This window comes from Enhydra lutris, unplaced genomic scaffold (assembly GCF_002288905.1).
Source record: "Enhydra lutris kenyoni isolate GAN:26980312 unplaced genomic scaffold, ASM228890v2 scaffoldscaffold1, whole genome shotgun sequence".
In the NCBI taxonomy this organism is placed as follows: domain Eukaryota; kingdom Metazoa; phylum Chordata; class Mammalia; order Carnivora; family Mustelidae; genus Enhydra; species Enhydra lutris.
Window position 1 is genome coordinate 102,367,740 of NW_019154085.1, and position 17,983 is coordinate 102,385,722.

General features: G+C 43.6%; 1 protein-coding gene across 4 annotated transcripts in view; it reads right to left on the reverse strand.

The window, feature by feature from the left end:
* The window catches only part of LOC111141446 (coiled-coil domain containing 93), an 88,445-nt gene that overhangs the window by 70,066 nt on the left and 396 nt on the right, over positions 1–17,983 (reverse strand). For all 4 annotated transcript variants that reach the window (XM_022494013.1, XM_022494022.1, XM_022494032.1 and 1 more), the window contains exons 2-4: positions 13,548–13,661; positions 11,803–11,897; positions 2,860–2,971 (exon numbers count right to left, since the gene is read on the reverse strand). In XM_022494013.1, coding sequence (XP_022349721.1) covers positions 2,860–2,971; positions 11,803–11,897; positions 13,548–13,661 — 321 coding nt within the window. The remainder of the gene's footprint in view (positions 1–2,859; positions 2,972–11,802; positions 11,898–13,547; positions 13,662–17,983) is intronic.

Sequence of the window (17,983 nt, forward strand, 5' to 3'; positions counted from 1 at the left end):
GAGCTCTGCTGCGGGCCCCCAGCATTCAAGCAAAGTACCTACCCTCACAGGATTCCCATGTCCAGCATGGAAGGAAAAGATAGGACCTAGAACTACTGGGGCTGGAAGTTAGACCCATTCTTCTCGGGGCTGGCATTCAGAGTGCTCCTAGTGCTTAACAGTGTGAGCACAGGTGGTGAGCGTCTAGAGGTACACAAGACAGCTAGCTTGATGACTGCTCTTTACTGGTCTCCAGCAAAATGGGCAAAATCTACAAGTATGTGGTTAGTTTTTCATAATACTTTGATAGTATTCCATTTAAGGGACTAGCCTTTATTCTGAGATTGGGGGTTAAAAGGCCTTTCTTTTAGGAAATGACAGAGAAAGACAGTTGTTATAATTTCTTTATTGAAGTATAACTGAAATACAGTGTTATATTAGTTTCAGGTGTACAACATAGTGATTCGACAATTCTATGCATTACTCAGTGCTCACCACAATAAATGCAGTCACCATCTGTCACCACACAATGTTATTACAATAGTATTGACTATATTCCCTAGGCTGTACTTTTCATGTCTGGGACTTATTTATTCAGTAACTGTAAGTTTGTACCTCTTTACTATTCCCTTCACCTATTTTGTTCAACCCCCCCCTACCTCCCCTCAGGCATCCACCAGTCTGTTTTCTGTATTTAAGAGTGTTTGTTTTGATAGTTATTACTCTTAAAGATTTCTTGCCTGGCAAGATACAGGTGGCAACCATAGATCAGTCTCCATTTTTGCTTTAAAATTTTACAGACGCATGTAATTAAGATATCTGGTAACTATTAATGTTGGTTCTCACACCCAGACAGGAGGCCCTCCAGCATTCCACGTACAGCACAGAACATTCAGATGGGGGCGCCTGGGTGGCTCAGTGGGTTAAAGCCTCTGCCTTCGGCTCGGGTCGTGATCCCAGGGTCCTGGGATCGAGCCCCGCATCGGGCTCTCTGCTCAGCAGGGAGCCTGGTTCCCCCGCCTCTGCCTCTCTGCCTACTTGTGATCTCTGTACGCCAAGTAAATAAATAAAATCTTAGAAAAAAAAAAAAAAAAAGAACATTCAGATATTCTAAAAGCCCAAACTAGCGACAGAAGATCACTTCCCTTTCATCACCTTCTCCTACCTGGACCAGATGTTTTGCACTCAAAGTTCTACCTTAGGGCTGAGTAAGGTCGAATCACTAGAGATTCAGGCTTTGGGGGAAAAGCCAACAACTTCACAGCATGGTGGTGGTGGAAGTTTCAGTGATAATCAACTAAGGGTCTCTACTTCCTGTTTTCACAAAAAGGACCATGTACCATTCCTGCTGCATCAGAGGGAGAAAGTCCAACCAAGCCAATGAATCAAATTCTGAGTTAAAGCCTTAGCTTCCAATTTACAGACTTCATGGGATTTGACTGAAAGTGTATTGCAGCAGAAGTTCCCAAACATAGTAACAAAACCAGAAACGACTGTGGAACACTTACAAAGCACTTACTAAAACATGCTGGTTCCTCAGCTGAGTGCTAGCTACATATTAATGTACTTAATTCTCATCCTGTCAGACAGGTACTGTTACTGTTTCTATTTAACAGATACAAAGTTAAGTCATTTGCCCAAGGTCATGCAGCTAAATGGCAAAGCCAAGATCTGAACCCAAGAAGTCTCCAGTCTAATAATAATATCTTAACTAAGATATTAACTAATAATAATAATCTTACTACAGGACTGGAAGACTCTTCAAGCAGGGGCTGCATGAATGGCAGAGTGGGAACAGTACAAGGTCCAGTGACAAGGAGTTCAGATGGGAATCTTGCTTGTCTGCACACCAGTTCTCTGCCCTTGAGCAAATCAGTTTTTGCTCATACTCACACAGATACTCTCTGTATCTCCTTGCCTCAGACATAATGACTGGGATTATAATAGGTGCTTCAAAGAACTCTATAAGGATCATTTGCAAAGCGCTGTTCACACAGCAGGCCCTTTGCGTCTCCTCTTTTCACAGTGCCCCGAGGAGGCTGAGACACCAGACTGCAAGGATGTAGGGGGTTGTACAGCGTGAGCCACTTAATCACAGAGCCTTGGGAAACAGCCAGGGTGGAAACTAGCTCCCATTAGACATCCAGTCATCAAATAAAGACTAACTGCCAACACGGTGCCAGACATTCCACGAGGTGCTGGAGACACTACAGTGAGCAAGGCAGCTAGCTATGGTGCCTGCCCCCAAGAAGCTCATGGTCTGATAGGAGGGGCAGAAATGGTTACAAACTATAGCAAGGAAGATTCCTATGAAGGAAAGGAATATGGCCAGGAGGAGTGGATACGGCAAAGGAGGCTGTTCTAGATTAGGAGGGGGTCAATGGAAGCTTTCTTGAGGAGGTTTGGTAGAACTGAAATCTGAAAGATGAATATGGATTAAGTAGGAAATGAGAAGAACCTTGCAGCCTGAGGGAAAGGCCCTGTGACAGGAGGAAGCATAATAATACGTATGAGAAAATCAGAAAGAAAGTGAGAGAAGCTAGAACAGAAAGAACAAAGAAGAGCACAGAATAAGGTCAGGCTCGACAGGTGGGACAGGTCCAGGGCACGGGGTGCTATGGAGTTCTATCTTTACCAAAAGGGCAATGAAAACCAGTTAATGGGAACGTTCAAAGATCACGACAGAGGACGGTGAAACCAGAGTGGAAGGGATGGAGTACTGTCTCCTGAGGATGCCGTCAGGGAGCATCACCCTGCCGGGCTCCACCAATTCCACACCACACCCATGAGGTCCAGGATCTAGGCCAGGAGGCCTGACAGCCAGACCCGCTGTGGGGATTCTGATGTGCAGAGGACAAGAAACCATGAAGAGGCTCTCACCTGGACAACAGGAAATATGTGAATAAAATCCATGCCCTGGATCTGGTGGGGCTCCAGCTGGTGTGGACACTTCATCCTTGGCAGGACTGAGACGATTTTTTCGGATAGTGCTCTGTTTGGAAAAAACCAGCAAAGAGTGAGAACACGCTAAGTGGCCCTTAGGACATCTCTCAAGTCTGGGCGGCATTCCAGAAGAATCTGGGGCTTCTCAGCGCCAGACCGTGACCAAGCTTCTCCTGGCTGCCTGCAAGATGAAAAAAATAAGCACAATTTAGATGTGTGTGTATGCATGTGGCTGAGGCCACAATACTGCTTTCAGGCTTTATTCCAGAATTTTTTCTCCCTATCTTTTTTATATTAAACCACACCGTTTCTTTTTTTTTTTTTTTTTAATTTTATTTATTTATTTGACAGACAGAGATCACAAGCAGGCAGAGAGACAGGCAGAGAGAAAGGAAGGGAAGCAGGCTCCCGGCCAAGCAAAGAGCCCGATGCGGGGTTCGATCCCAGGACCCTGGGATCATGACCTGAGCTGAAGGCAAAGGCTTTAACCCACTGAGCCACCCAGGCGCCCCTTAAACCACACCGTTTCTTTATGAAATTGTGGTGATGTCTGAGGTAGTAATTATTACTGAACATCCTTACATGGTAAAATAGAAAGTTTTCAGTGCCCCATGTTCTTTTACATTTCGTTTTACTGACCTACTTTTTCCAAAGATCTGGGAACCACTAGGTTACATATTAAAAAAATGGTTCTAAATATCATTCAGACAACAAATATTACCAGGCCCTGTGCTGGCTGCCCAGAATATTAAGACAAAACATAGGGCCCTATACTGAAAAAAAAAATTTTTGGAGTTTTTCACTATTGCATAAAAGTGTTTTTAAAATAAAAAGATAGACTTTATTTTTTTTAATACTTTAAAATTAATCCTAGATTTGGGGAAACCATGTCCTTGTTCTTTTTGTCCAGGGAGCAGAATTTTTCTGCTTCTCCTGGGGGGCACTCTGATCTCTCTCCAACACCTTGCTTCAGTCCTAGAAAACATCAGGGAGTAGGGAGGGGAAGAACGGGGCTCCCTGAGATCCCAGAGCATCCTTTTAGCTCCGTCAGGAGGCCAACATCCTCCCCTTGCTCCCACCTGGACCGGGGTGGGGCACTTTTATGCTGGAGTGATAGAGCAATCTACAGGCAAGTCCACACCATGGCAGACTTCAGTTTCCTTCTCTAATCAGCTGATACTTGATCTCCAGATGTTGGGTTCTTGTTTCTTACATACTAATTGGATCAGATTCAAGAGGAGAGAGCAGAGGTTTTTTAGTGGGTCTGCCTTGAGAAACAGTCACAAGGCATGTCCTTGTGGGGCCATATGGAGAAATGGGGGCCTCTGGCTCAGCTTACGTGGATAGTTTAGGTTACAGACCCACCTAAAACCCTTCTAAAAAATAACCTTAGCCTGTTACAGCAGCTACTGTGGTCTTGTCTCCAAGTGAAGACTATTTCCCCAGGTCTTACTAGATGCTTCAAATTCAGCAAGTCTGGGTCTACCTGAAGTATTCCTTGTTCAAGGAACAAGGAAACTTTTATCTTTCTGCAGCTCCATAATCCTTCCCAAGAAATAGACACCCTTAAGACCAACATCTAGAGCGCCTGGGTGGCTCAGTGGATTAAACCACTGCCTTCGGCTCAGGTCATGATCTCAGGGTCCTGGGATCGAGTCCTGCATCGGGTTCTCTGCTCAGCAGGGAGCCTGCTTCCCTCTCTCTCTCTCTCTGCCTGCCTCTGTCTACTGTGATCTCTCTCTGTCAAATAAATAAATAAAATCTTTAAAAAAAAAAAAAAAAGACCAACATCTAACAAAGGCCTGAGTGAGAGCAATTATTGTTTTATCTAGGCTGCCCTTAGTAGGTTCTATGCTCTCAGTCTTGGTGGGAACTAAGTACTATCTAGGGAGAAAAGCTAAATGGCTTCCCAAGGAATGGTCCCTGGAGAACATACTACAAAACTATGTTTATTCCTGGAAAGTAGCTTTACATGGTGGCACCAAGGTTATGGCTGCTAAAAGAGAAATAGTCATGCCCACAGCTCCATGGATCACAATATCCATGTCCAGTCCAATATGTTAAGAGAAAAAAATATGGTCAGGGGAAGATGGACACCCTACTGTATACATTCACAGAAGGAGGGGACACCCATCTCCCAGGAGGGAAGCCTAGGAGAGAACATTTTCACCTCCCACAGAGGGAGTGCATATGTGAATTATCCAGAAGGTCCAAGGCATAGAAGGACACTGTCCTGTGGCTCTCGGCCACTACTGCAATCCCTCCTCTCTGACCAGCATGACTTTAGGACACATGCATCTTTCTGGTCACAAGATGTGTGGCTGCCCAGTGGGAAAGCCCATGGCTGGCCAGCTGTTGCTGGGGCTCAAATGGATAGTTTGGTAGGTAAGTATTAACAAACCCAGTTGACAGCATATCTAAGGCTCTCTCTACAACACACTTTATTTTTTATTTTAATCTCCATCAGACTCTCATGTTTAATTTATTTGAAACTTGTGAGGGGAAGAGGCTGGTGCTTAGCTGGCTCTGCTTCCTAAACTCCAAGCTTAGCAAATGAAGGACTTGGCATTCTTGCTCAGGGCAGGTATTAACTGTTCATAGACATGGGGCTTTTCTGCTCAGTTATATTTTGGTTCAGTGGGAGGAAAGCACCCCCTAGTGGCTACAGATCTGAGTCTGCAGAGGGTTACTGGCTGCATGGAACCATTCAGGAGCTTAAAAACAAGAGGCTCAGACCCTGAACACTATCCAGCCCAACCCTCTCTACCTTCAGACTGAGAGTTGTCTCTGGCCACTGATCAGAGACTGACTACCTTCCTGGGTATAAAGGCCCTGAGGGAAGGATGCCCCGGGTCATCTCGGGGTTTATAAGCCTATTAAACCTGCCTCCCAGAACTCACTGCCAAGACTGAGGTCTTACTCGGCAGCATACGGAAGCAGCTGGAGGCACAAATACTGCTGGACTGAGGGAGGGATGTTGGGGAGACACAGGCAGGCTGGGGGGAGGGGACAAAAGTCAGGAGGACTTCTTGTGGAAGCCCACCAGCCCCTATCTGTTTCTCCCTGTAGCTCAGGGTAGACTCTCTGACTCTCTGAAAATCTGGGAAAATGACAAATGCAGAGGTCCCCAGTCAGGTTTCCTAGCCTAAGACTGAACAATGCCCACTTGCGACTACAGGTGATTGGTTGGATTCCTTCAGTTTTTAAGTGTTCAGTACATGGTTTCCTTCTCCACTGCAAACAGTTTGAAAGAGAGTGAATTAAACCAGGGTCTCAATTCCAGCTCCATCACTGGCTCTGGGACTTTTGGCAAGTCACCTGATCCTTCTGGTCCAGTACTCCTATCATAAAATGAGGAAAAAATGCCTTTCCTCCTTATTTGAACTTATAGTGAAGATGAAAGAGTAAAATGCGCGCACAAGTGCTCTGCACACAGGTGCCTCCACTTGTGTGTTACCGAACTCCATTATGAGCCTAAAAATCTCATGACCTCCGAGCATAGGACTCTGTAGTATGGGACTTTAGGAAAGGCTGGGAGGGTATAGACAGAAGGCAGAAGCTCATGAAACCCTCCAGCAAAAAGGATCAACAAGAACAAAGAGGCCTCAACTGGGCACACACAGAAAAGAGCCTGAAAGATAATGACGCCCTCAAGAGGTAAGTGCACTCCTCAGACAGTGCTATCTGGCCCCCCATCACATCAGCTGGGACGTACTGAGGCCCTGCAAACAGAAGGCAGTATTAAGTCTAAATTGCACACAACCAGAACATATTAGAAAACCAAACAGAAAAGACTTTTGAATAATTCAGTACACTGTGGCTATGGCATTTCTCTTACGGATAATAGAGACCCGAACGCCTGGTGCACTGCTAGAGGCTGGTGGATCTTCAGTCCTGCAAACTGCTGCCCCCAGCTTCGCCCACAATTACAGTCCATGGCTCTGCACTTAAAAGCACATCAATGGGGCGCCTGGGTGGCTCAGTGGGTTAAAGCCTCTGCCTTCAGCTCAGGTCATGATCGCAGGGTCCTGGGATCGAGCCCCGCATCGGGCTCTCTGCTCAGCAGGGAGGCCTGCTTCTTCCTCTCTCTCTGCCTGCTTCTCTGCCTACTTGTGATCTCTGTCTGTCAAATAAATAAATAAAATCTTTAAAAAAAAAATTAAAAAAAATAAAAAATAAAAGCACACCAAGTACCTACCAGAGAACATACTACTGGATATCCTCAACCCCTTATCCAAACCCTTTGGGGCCACATGTGTTTCAGAATTCACAACTTTTTAGATGTTTGCACTTTCATGGACCTAACAGGCATATACTATATATTATGTAGAGCCCAAGTGAAATCTAGACTTGAAATGATTATTTCTGCAGCAAAAGTTATGAATGTTCACCTATGTGGGGGTCCGTATAGACTATAAATAGCCTTAAGAAAGTTCAGATCAGGGGCACCTGGGTGGCTCAGTGGGTTAAGCCTCTGCCTTCGGCTCAGGTCATGATCCCGGGGTGCTGGGATCGAGCCCCGCGTTGGGCTCTCTGCTCAGCGGAGAGCCTGCTTCCTCCTCTCTCTCTGCCTGCCTCTCTGCCTACTTGTGATCTCTCTGTCCAATAAATAAATAAAATCTTAAAAAAAAAAAAAAAAGTAAGTTCAGGTCATGTTTTGTTCCCAAATGAATTTTGTACCCACACATAGAAAGAAAGAAGCCTGTTTTCATTGTTTTTTAGATTTCAGATTAAGAATCTGTATAAAAACACTGTACTCCAGTATCTGTCAAGAGTACTATCACTGCTGGGAAAGTATAATAACTCTCAAGGACACGAAAGTGAAAAAGGGGCTAAGAACCACTCTAAAACACCAAGGGAGTTTAGGAAGAAGGGCTACATGGAATCTAGGAAATGGGAAGACTGGTGCAGAAAGAATGCACTAAAAGAAATCCCAGAACGTCAGGGGTGCCGCAGGTGTCAAGAGCAATCACTTAAACTGAAACAGAAAGAGGCTTCATTCAGGAGTATCTTTGAGAAGATAGTGAATTTATGTTAATAAACAGACTAAGAAAGAATCTGGCCAATCTTAGCTACAGGTAAGGATATGTGCTTCTTTGTGGGGAAAAAAAAAAAAGGCAATCAGAAATTCAAGGAAAATAAGCTGTATAAACATGAGGCAAATTACAGCGTGCCTGATTTTCAGTGACTTTTTGTAAAGACCACCTCCACTTGCTCAGGCCAAACCCCTCAGAACCAGTCTTGAGTCTGCTCTTACTGACACCCAGATCCAATCTGTCATGACATTCTGTTGTTTCTCCCTTCAAAGAGGATCCAGAATCCCTCCACTGCTAGCTCACTGTCCTCGCCACCATCTTCTCCCCTGAGCACGGCTACAGTATGCTTAAGAATCTCCCTGCTGCCAACTTCATCCCCTCACTCAGTAATCAGAGGGTTCCTTCTAAAACCGATTATGAACAGATTATGTTCCTCCTCTGCTCAAAACCCTTCAAGAATTTCCCATCTCGCTCAGAGTAAACTCAAAGCCTTTATTTACTCTGACCTACGAAGTCCTACACGATCTGGCCCCTACAACCTGTCTGCCCCTCTCCCATTGTTCCCTCCTGCCCACCTCACTGTACACCAGGCAAGCTTCTGCTGGGAGCCTTCACGCTCACCATCTCCTTTGCTTGGAACCCTCTTTTCTCAAGTCTTAGCTCCCGTATCACCTTCTCAATGAGGCCATGCTGACTTAAAGTCACACAACTGCCTCCAAAGCATGTCCTTCATATACCGTCCCAGCTATAATTTTTTTTCATAGCACATATTATTTGTATATGTAATTCGATTATTTATTAAATTAGTTGTTTCTGGTCTGTCTCCCTGCCAAAGACTCTAAGCTCTGTGAGGGCAGGACATGTTTCATTAACATACCCTAAGTACCCAGAACAATGCCTGACCCATAGGTGGGACTCCATAAATATCTGGTGAGTCAATGAATAAATAAGGATTCCTTTTGACTGTAATATTTGAATATTCTCCACCAAACAGCACCATTGTCATCCAAAAGATTATATTTCTTTTTCTCTGGCACCATCAAAATTCTTAGTTCTTATTGTAAACACTGTTTATAGATTTACTTTTAGAATCTACCTGTCGATAAAGCATGGACAATTTAATTGCTATTACAGAAAACAGATCATAAATATTATGCCCTGAACACTGTAAGAGTAATGATATGCTGGTAAATGGAGGCTGAAAGGAAGAAGGAAAAACGGAGAGCAAAAACATTTACCCTACATAGCTAGGAACCAGGAGAAACCATCTCATATAAATGAGTCAAGAAACAGAAGCTTATATTGATTAAAGCTATACAACTGATCCTAGAAAAACAGATAATAATTACAAAAGTGGAAGAGGAGAGGCAAAGGGGATGTAGTGAGTAGCACAGGTGAGCTAAATTCCTCCTCTTATCAGATTTAAATGAAAAATACATAATTAGAGATATGGAAGTGAGCTCTTTGAAAAAATCTAAAAGCTAAACAGGCAAAGATGGTTCTTTCCAGGGAATAAAACCAGGGTTTTATAGACTGGGAATAGGGAGAGATGTTAGCTGTATATTTTGTACCCTTTGGCAGTATTTTAATTTTTTTTTAACTTCATGAATGTGGCACCTACACAATAAAAACAAAATAAAATAAAAAAAAATAAAAAACACATGTCTGGATTAAGCCCGGCCAGCAGAGAGTAGAGCCACACACATAGACTCCATCCCACTGATTCCTAGTAAGAACTTTTCACAACAGGTCACTGGCTGCAATGCCACGGTCCCAGAGTGACAGATACTCCAGATGCAGAGCTCAGCTATTCATGGCTGGGCACTGAGGAGCACACTGTCACAGAGAACAGTATGTCCTCTTTAACGACCAGCCCAGAGATGTCCTTTGGTCTTGTTGTTGTAAGAATTTCGGTGATTCCGTGGGACCGATTTTTCTTCAGCATGGAAACTATGAATTGGGTAATTTATCATGTTTTTCTCTTTTTGTTGGCTGCCAGAAAGCCTGGAGCCAAATCTGTGGCTCACCCTTATAAAAACAAGGCATGTTGTGGCCCATGACAAATGTTGTAGCCTTATCCCCAACTCAGTTTGTTTTCCCTTTGCTTTGCTTTGCCTTTTCTCTATCACTGCTTCATATACATATTTGTAAACCACCTTCAATCCATTTGGAAGAGTTTTTTCCTGGGGGAGGATAAAGCTTCAGAAAAATTAAGTCACAGATGCACGCAGATCTGAAATCACAAATCTCTCTCCTGACAGATAAGGGAACTGAGGCTTGTTCAAGGTTACACAGCTGCCCACTAGCAGGGCAGGGCAGAATGTGGGAGCCTAGTGGTCTAATGAGATCACCAAACCCCTGGTGAGCTACAGAAGACTGGGCGGGGTCCACTCAGGTGAAACCTCTAACCGGGAGTCCATGCTGCCTTCTCTCAGTGGCAGGCAAAGTGTGGCTCTGCCTTACAAAGAAGCAAAGGGGAGGGAAAGAGTCTCTTCTCACTCTGTTCAGCTTCCATCCAGTACATTCCTTCCAGCTGCCTTTGGAAAGAGATAAACTAAGTAGTCGGGGATACTCTTACAGAGTATCAGAAAAACTATTAGAGCTGCTGAACATCGCTCATCATTGGGGAAAATACAAGTCAAAACCACAGTGAGATATTACCTCCCACCTGTTAGAAAGTTTAAACTCAAAAAGACTAACAAAAAAGATAACTAGCACTGGCAAGGCCACAGAGAAAGGGGAACCTTTGTCCACTGCTGGTGAGACTATAAATTGGTGCACTGGCTATGGAAAATAGTGTGGATGTTCCTCAGAAAATTAAAAAATAAAAAATTTTAAAAAATCATAGAACTACCTATGACCCAGCAATTTTATTCTGAGTATTTAACAGAAGGAAATGAAATCAGGATCTCAAAGAGATACCTGCAGCCCCACATTCATGTCAGCATTACTCACAATGGCCAACTGTGGAAACAACCTAAGTGTCCATCCACGGATGAATAGATAAAGAAGACATGGTGTGTGTTCACACTGGAACATTATTCCGCCATAAAAGAAAAAAGGAAATCCTGCTCTTTACAATAATATGGATGGACCTTGAGAGCATTATGCGAAGTGAAAGAAGTCAGAGAAAAACAAATACTGTATATTTTCATGTGTATGTGGGAGTCTAAAGTAACTGAATTCACAGAAACAGAGAACAGACTGGTGGTTGTCAGAGGTAAAGAGTGTGGGGTGAGGAAACTGGGGGAAGGGTGACAAGAAGTACAAAAGGTACTTGCAATTATAAGATAGATATGTCCTGGGGATGTGATGTACAGCAAGGAGACTTGAGTAAACAATACTGTATTGTGTATTTTGAAAGCTGCCAAGAGTGTAGATGTTCACATCACAAGAAAAAGTTGTGATAAGAAAGTTCACATAAAGTTATGATAAGAAAAAGTTCGTATCACAAGAAAAAACATTTATAGCTATACGAAGCGATGGATGTTAACTGAACTTACTATGGTGATCATTTTGCAATATATGTATCAAATCATTGTGTTGTACATCTTAAATCAATACAATGTTATGTGACGATAATCTCTAAATGAAACTAGAAAAAGAGAGAGTGAGAAAGAATAGTCTGAGCATGAAATGACGTATAGGCTAGCTTTGTGACTGTGGCTTCTATCAAACTCCGTTTCATAATATATAAAACTGTAATAATACATACCTGTTGGCAATGAAAATCAAAACAAAATATGTAAGGCATCTAGCATAATTTTTGGCACATAAAGAATACTCAAAAGTTAGTTCCCTTCACCCCCTTTAGGCTCATCTGTGGCAAACCCTAATAACTTACATTTTTTGTCCTATTGTAGAGTTTTCCTGAAACAGCAAATCAACGTCTACGTCAAAGCTGCAAGTGGTAATGCACCAAGTCATCCCTCCTACTACCTGCAAGACATGAAGAAAATACCTGTTTTCTCCTTCTAGTTTGGGGAGAGGGGAAGAAATGGAAGGGAGAAAAATATGTAAGTTTTTATAGAATCAATGATCATACAAAAGTGTATCTCTTTAGAGAGAGAGCACATGTCCTTCTGACTCCATCAACTACAACTCGTCTAAAACAGTACCACCGAATAAAACTTCCTGCAGCGATGGAAATGTCCTGTATGCATACTGTCCAGTACGCACATGGCACACATGGGGCTAGTGTGACCAAGAAGCTGACTTATACTATGAAACAAACATATTATTCACAGATCCTCCTTATATTGAGACATTAACTCTTAGCCAGGAGAAGGCTTAATCCAGTTTTAGGTAAGTGCCAGATTCCAGAGGAATTACGTGTTTTGAGATCAGATCAGACAGGTTAGTAGCAAGGCTGACATTTGTGGCTCATTACTGAATTTCCGTACATCTTGTTTTTTTCATGTATCTAAAGGAGAGAAGAATCCCTGTTCTACTTTTCACAGAGGACCTTTCAGAGGTGCAAATGACCACTGAGGTTAAAAAAAAAAACTCCAGCTAAATACTTTTCAGATATAGCTCGATGGGGACTCTGATCTCTGGCTGTGTTTAAACACAGTGAGACGCCTATAAATACAGATTCCAGGCCCCAGCCCAGATCTAACCAAGTATCAAAGGGTGAGGCCGCAGCATCTGTATTAGAAAACAGTCCACAGCGATTGTTAAGCCAAGCCAGGCCATGGTCCACTGGGGCACTCAACACTTTCTTCCACCGGGAAGCTTTCCTGGCCTGCTCTGTCTGATCTGGAAGCTTCATTTCTGCTGCACTTACTACATCATGACACTGAGTATGCTGCTTTACTTGTCTCCCGTCCCTATTCTATAGAAGCTGGCCTCCTTGAGTACAGGGCCTTGGTCTGATCTTTGTGCCCTCAATACTTATTACTATGCCTCGTATAGGATTCTTGAAGGTTCTGCTGAATTAACAGACTTCAACCCATAGTGACTTCTCTCCCCTCCATAGTGACACTCACTGCCTCCAAACTCAGAACTAACCATCATTAGAATATGTGGCAATTGTGTGCACAATGACTTGGGACAGCTCCTTATTAACTCAGATTTTATCTCCCATAATCTTTCTCTCTCCACCCAAACTGTAAGTTCCTTAAAAGGAAGAACTAGTTCTAATGTTTTTTTGCACTTCCCAATGCTCTGTACACAGAAAAGGAATTCAAGGCATATCTACTGACACATTTGTATTTTCTTGTAATAGGAAATTGGAACACTTCTTTTTTTTTTTTTTTTAAGATTTTATTTATCTATTTGACAGAGCACAAGTAGGCAGAGAGGCAGGCAGAGAGAGAGGGGGAAGCAGGCTCCCTGCTGAGCAGAGAGCCCGATGTGGGGCTCGATCCCAGGACCCTGGAATCATGACCTGAGCCGAAGGCAGAGGCTTAACCCACTAAGCCACCCAGGTGCCCCGAAATTGGAACACTTCTAATAACGAACCTGAATCCAAGAGAAACATGGACATTAGAGAAAGTAAAAACACAATCTCTTCCTCTTTTCTCAGCCTTGGTTAACCACTCCGTCCCAACAAAACAAAGCCTAACGGTTAGAAAGGTTTCTTCTTACCTTGTCAAAAGGTGACAAACCTTTAATTCGTGCCCTGAAATATCCAGCTGCAACCAAAAGCTCCAGAATTTCAGTCAGCTTGACGTTTTGTTCTTCATCTTCTCTTGTTTCAACCTAGAAGAAGAGCTAAAAGTTAGGCTGCTAAAATCCACCTTGAATAAAGGAACACTGGGTGTATTTCTGATGCCACAATTTAATAGCTAAGGAGCTGGTGACATTGGCTGTCTTGCTGTGTTCATGCTGGAGCATGGGGACACAGCGCTACCAGAGTCACAAAGAACAGCATCCTCAGGCCTCGATAAGCTGTGTTTACTGTCACAGTGTCACAGGTGGCAAGAAAAGATACAGGGACGCCTGGGTGGCTCAGTTGGTTGGACGATTGCCTTCGGCTCAGATCATGATCCTGGAGTCCCAGGATCGAGTCCCACATCGGGCTCCCAGCTCCATGGGGAGTCTGCTTCTCCCTCTGACCTTCTCCTTGCTCATGCTCTCTTTCACTGTTTCTCTCACAAATAAATAAATAAAATCTTTAAAAAAAAAAAAAAAGATACACAGGTGATAAAGATTACACCTCTGGTGCTGAAGAAAACCAGGGACAGGCAGATTACAGCACATTACCTCCCTGTTCTCTAACGCATCGCTTACTTGACAGGTTCCGACTAAATAATAAACTCCTTACAGACAAAAACAAGTTTTTTGTTTTTTTTTTTTAACTTTATGCACATCTTGGTCCCAAAAGCTACTGACAAACAGAGCAAGAACAAAGAAGGGAGTTCAAATATGTGTCTTTCTCTGCACTTCTCTTTTAGATCTCTAAAGCAAATACAAGGCAGGCTTTCAACCCAGATACACTGAAGGATGATTACTGCCACAAAATGGGATTGCCTTAAAAATAATAAATTCAGGGGCGCCTGGGTGGCTCAGTGGGTTAAAAACTCTGCCTTCGGCTCAAGTCATGATCCCAGAGTCCTGGGATCAAGCCCCGCATTGGGCTCTCTGCTTGGCGGGGAGCCTGCTTCCCTCTCACTCTCTGTCTGCCTTTCTGCCCACAGGTGATCTCTGTCAAATAAATAAATAAATAAAATCTTAAAAAAAAAAATTCATCTAATATATTTGAGTAGGGACCTGATTTTAAAATTTTAAGTTGTATCTTACCTTCGCTCCCAGGTGTTGACAACTTAAAACCACTGAAATATTCTAGTCCTTTTGCCTCCATCTGCTTTCATGAACAGTACCTTTCCTCTCTTTTGTTATTGCAGAACATAAAAAACCAGTAATCTATATAAAACACAGCGAACACATAGCTGGCTCAAATTCTTGGACCTACCTCTGACTACCCCCTCACCCAACAATGCCCATGAACTCTTCCTTTATTATACATGTCCCATTGACCTCCTCCCTTTTATTTATACTTCCTGCGGGGACTACTGCAACTGCCTCTCAATCTTCCTTCTGTTAATCTGTTTTCCTCCCTCCCTCCTAAATCACAACTTTCAGATCCTCCCTCTTTAGCTCATCCCCCAGTCCTTATCATTAACACATCATACATTGTCTGTAAGATAAGCTCCAACATTCTTAGTCTGGCATTTGGATCTTTGGCTGCAACCTATCTTTTCAGCTCCAGCCTTCACCTCCCTCCGGAACAATCTAGTCGTGGTATGGACAACCTCAAGCATGGCTCATTCCCCTTTCTTCACTATTCATACCCCTTCTCTTCTCCTCATACTCCCTAACCACCCAGAAACCAGCCTCAAATTCTAGCTCCTATTTGATGCCAACCCTGACAAATGCAGCCAGAAGTGGTCACTCCTCTGCATTTCTATTTTATTTATAGTTCTAGCCATTCATACAATTAAGTATCAACCTCTTCTGAGTGAAATGTCTGGTGTTAATATATATGCCTGTCTTTTGAAATGGCCTATTAGCTGGATCAGGAGAGGACAATATTTTATTCAGTCATGTTTACAACTCTTCTGAAGCAGCATTAGACTCAAAGGGCCATTAAATATGGAATGACATGTTCAATCATCACACAAAGTGCATGACCTATGCCAGTCATAGATTAACAAAATGTTTTCGTAGTCATGACACTGATAATGGAAATTCAAGTTTATTTTGAAGTACAAATTGCCAGGAGAGGGAGCTTACATATTAACAAATAGTTGCACAAAGAATTATTAAAATGACTGACAATCTCTTGCAGTAGGAGGTGGTAAAGGCGACACCTTGTTTCACTCCTCTCTCAAATCACCTTGGTCCAGGCTATCAAAGCATTCCCTGGTTCTTAGGGGACATGCAAAAATAAAGTAATATTAATTATTCACACCTTCTCTTCCTTTGCAAAAGATCTGGGATAGTTAAGCAACATCTCTAAGTGGGGAGACTCGAAAAAAAGAGAAGGTAAAGAGCAATATGGTTCACAAAGACGGAGTAGAAGAGAAAAATGGGATGATATAAGCATTTTCTTCAAACTCCTAGGATGTAAAACATGAACCTTTCATTTGTTCAGTCATCACTAATCATGAAAACACTTCCAAGAAGAGGACATTTCATCCCAGGAGGATTATTCCTGGTCTGCCTGGACCTAATGAACACCCACTGCCAACCCCAAGGCAGATGCATGGCCCATGGTTTTTATCCACTCATCCCCAGAATGGAGAAGTATGTATAGTTTTGCAATATAACCTGTGAAATAACTTCTTGGTGCAAGACACTGAATGGAGACTGTTAGTAAGACTCCACATTCACTTCACAAATTAATACTGAAACAAAATGAGAAAGGGCCACAGGTTAACACACAGTGACTGAAAGAATGCCCTCTCTTGACGGTATCAAAAGCCATCAGATTGGCGAATAAACCCATTGTTTAAAAACTAAAATTCTGATAAAGATGTATGACTGTGAGCTCTTAAACCGGGCACACTAAATTTTCATTGCTCTGTACTATAGCTCATGGAAGCTGGAAGGCAGTGCCAAGTCTAGCTATCTTCCCTATCCTTCACAGACATAGAGTAAAGGGTTTAAAAAATTAAATTTAAAGAATTAACTGGATTAGTGGCAGCTTAATGACACAGACTACCCATATTCATATGTACTGCTCTTTGAACTGAATGATACTAATTTAACTCTAGCTACCCTCTGTGCCTCCTAATTGCCAAGAACTGTCTTAGGTTCCCAAAAAAGTGACAAATCAGACCCAGCGTCCTGGCAGTCAGAGAAGGGTTACACAAAGGACTCAGAGGACCATGCTGCTTTTTATTTTAGAAAGATCCCCATTTATAGTACTCTAGGACACTGAATTAAAGGGATTTAAGGTGGAACCTGAGAGGCCAGAGAGGAGTCTATAGCAAAAGGTCAGGCAAAAACTCGATAAGAGCCTAAAACAAACAAGTGACAAATAAGAAATATCAAATACCAGGATACAGTTCTGAGTCTTCACAATCCCCCATTCCATCGATGTAATTTGCATGTAAGGTTTTACCTAATACAAGGGTTCTGACAACAGGACATTTCTTAGGTTTTCCTAAGATTACAACAAAATGGACTTACATTCTGGGCACACACACTCACAGATAAATCTGTTGGGCCATCACTATATCCCCAGCTTTTATGCACAGAACAGCGATCCCACAATTAGTGGGTACTTGTGGGATGAAAAACTGAGGATTGGCAGGGGGTCGGGTGGGTGGGATGACAGGCGGTTGAAAGGGAAGGAACCACTCACCATGTCAAGGCATCAGTCCTCCTGCCAAATGCCTGCTTCAAAACCTTAGGAGGGGGATAGAGGTGCAGTGTGGGTTCCATTTCTTTCCAGAATCTAGTAAACTAAACTAGACTTAGCTTTGGAGTAAATCGACTGGAAGAGAAGACACTTGCAAACCACCTACCTATATGAATGACACTTGCAGCCAAAAGGAAATGCACGTTCCCTTTATGCCTAGCCAGTGTGGAAATCCGGAAACCACTGATTATCCTATCCCTTAGGACCGAGTGAGTATTTAATAACACCGCTGTAAGGAAAGGCACCCGCTACGTTCTGGAGAAGCAGCCACGCTTCCGCCAGGCGCACTGCCGGGCCACACAGCCCCACCGGACAGCGCGTCGCCTCCCGCAGACAACCCAGTGCGCGCACGGTTCCCAAACTTCCAGCTGCTACAGGGTCTGGCGTGCATTCCCTGCACACACCGAGGCGAGTTGGGGGGGGGGGGGGTCGGGACCCCGCGGGCCCCTCGGGGCGGCGACAGGCGCCACAAGGTCACCGCCCTTTGCACAACCAGAGCCCGGACCGTCCCAGCACGCGTCTCGTGACTCCCAGGGCACTGCAGCCCCGGGCTTCGGGGAGAGCCCTGCGGCGCCAGGGGTCGGGGACACTGACCGGGAGAAGTAGGACCTCGGGCCCCGCGGCGCCTGGGGCTGCGTGGGGCTAGGTATTGGGC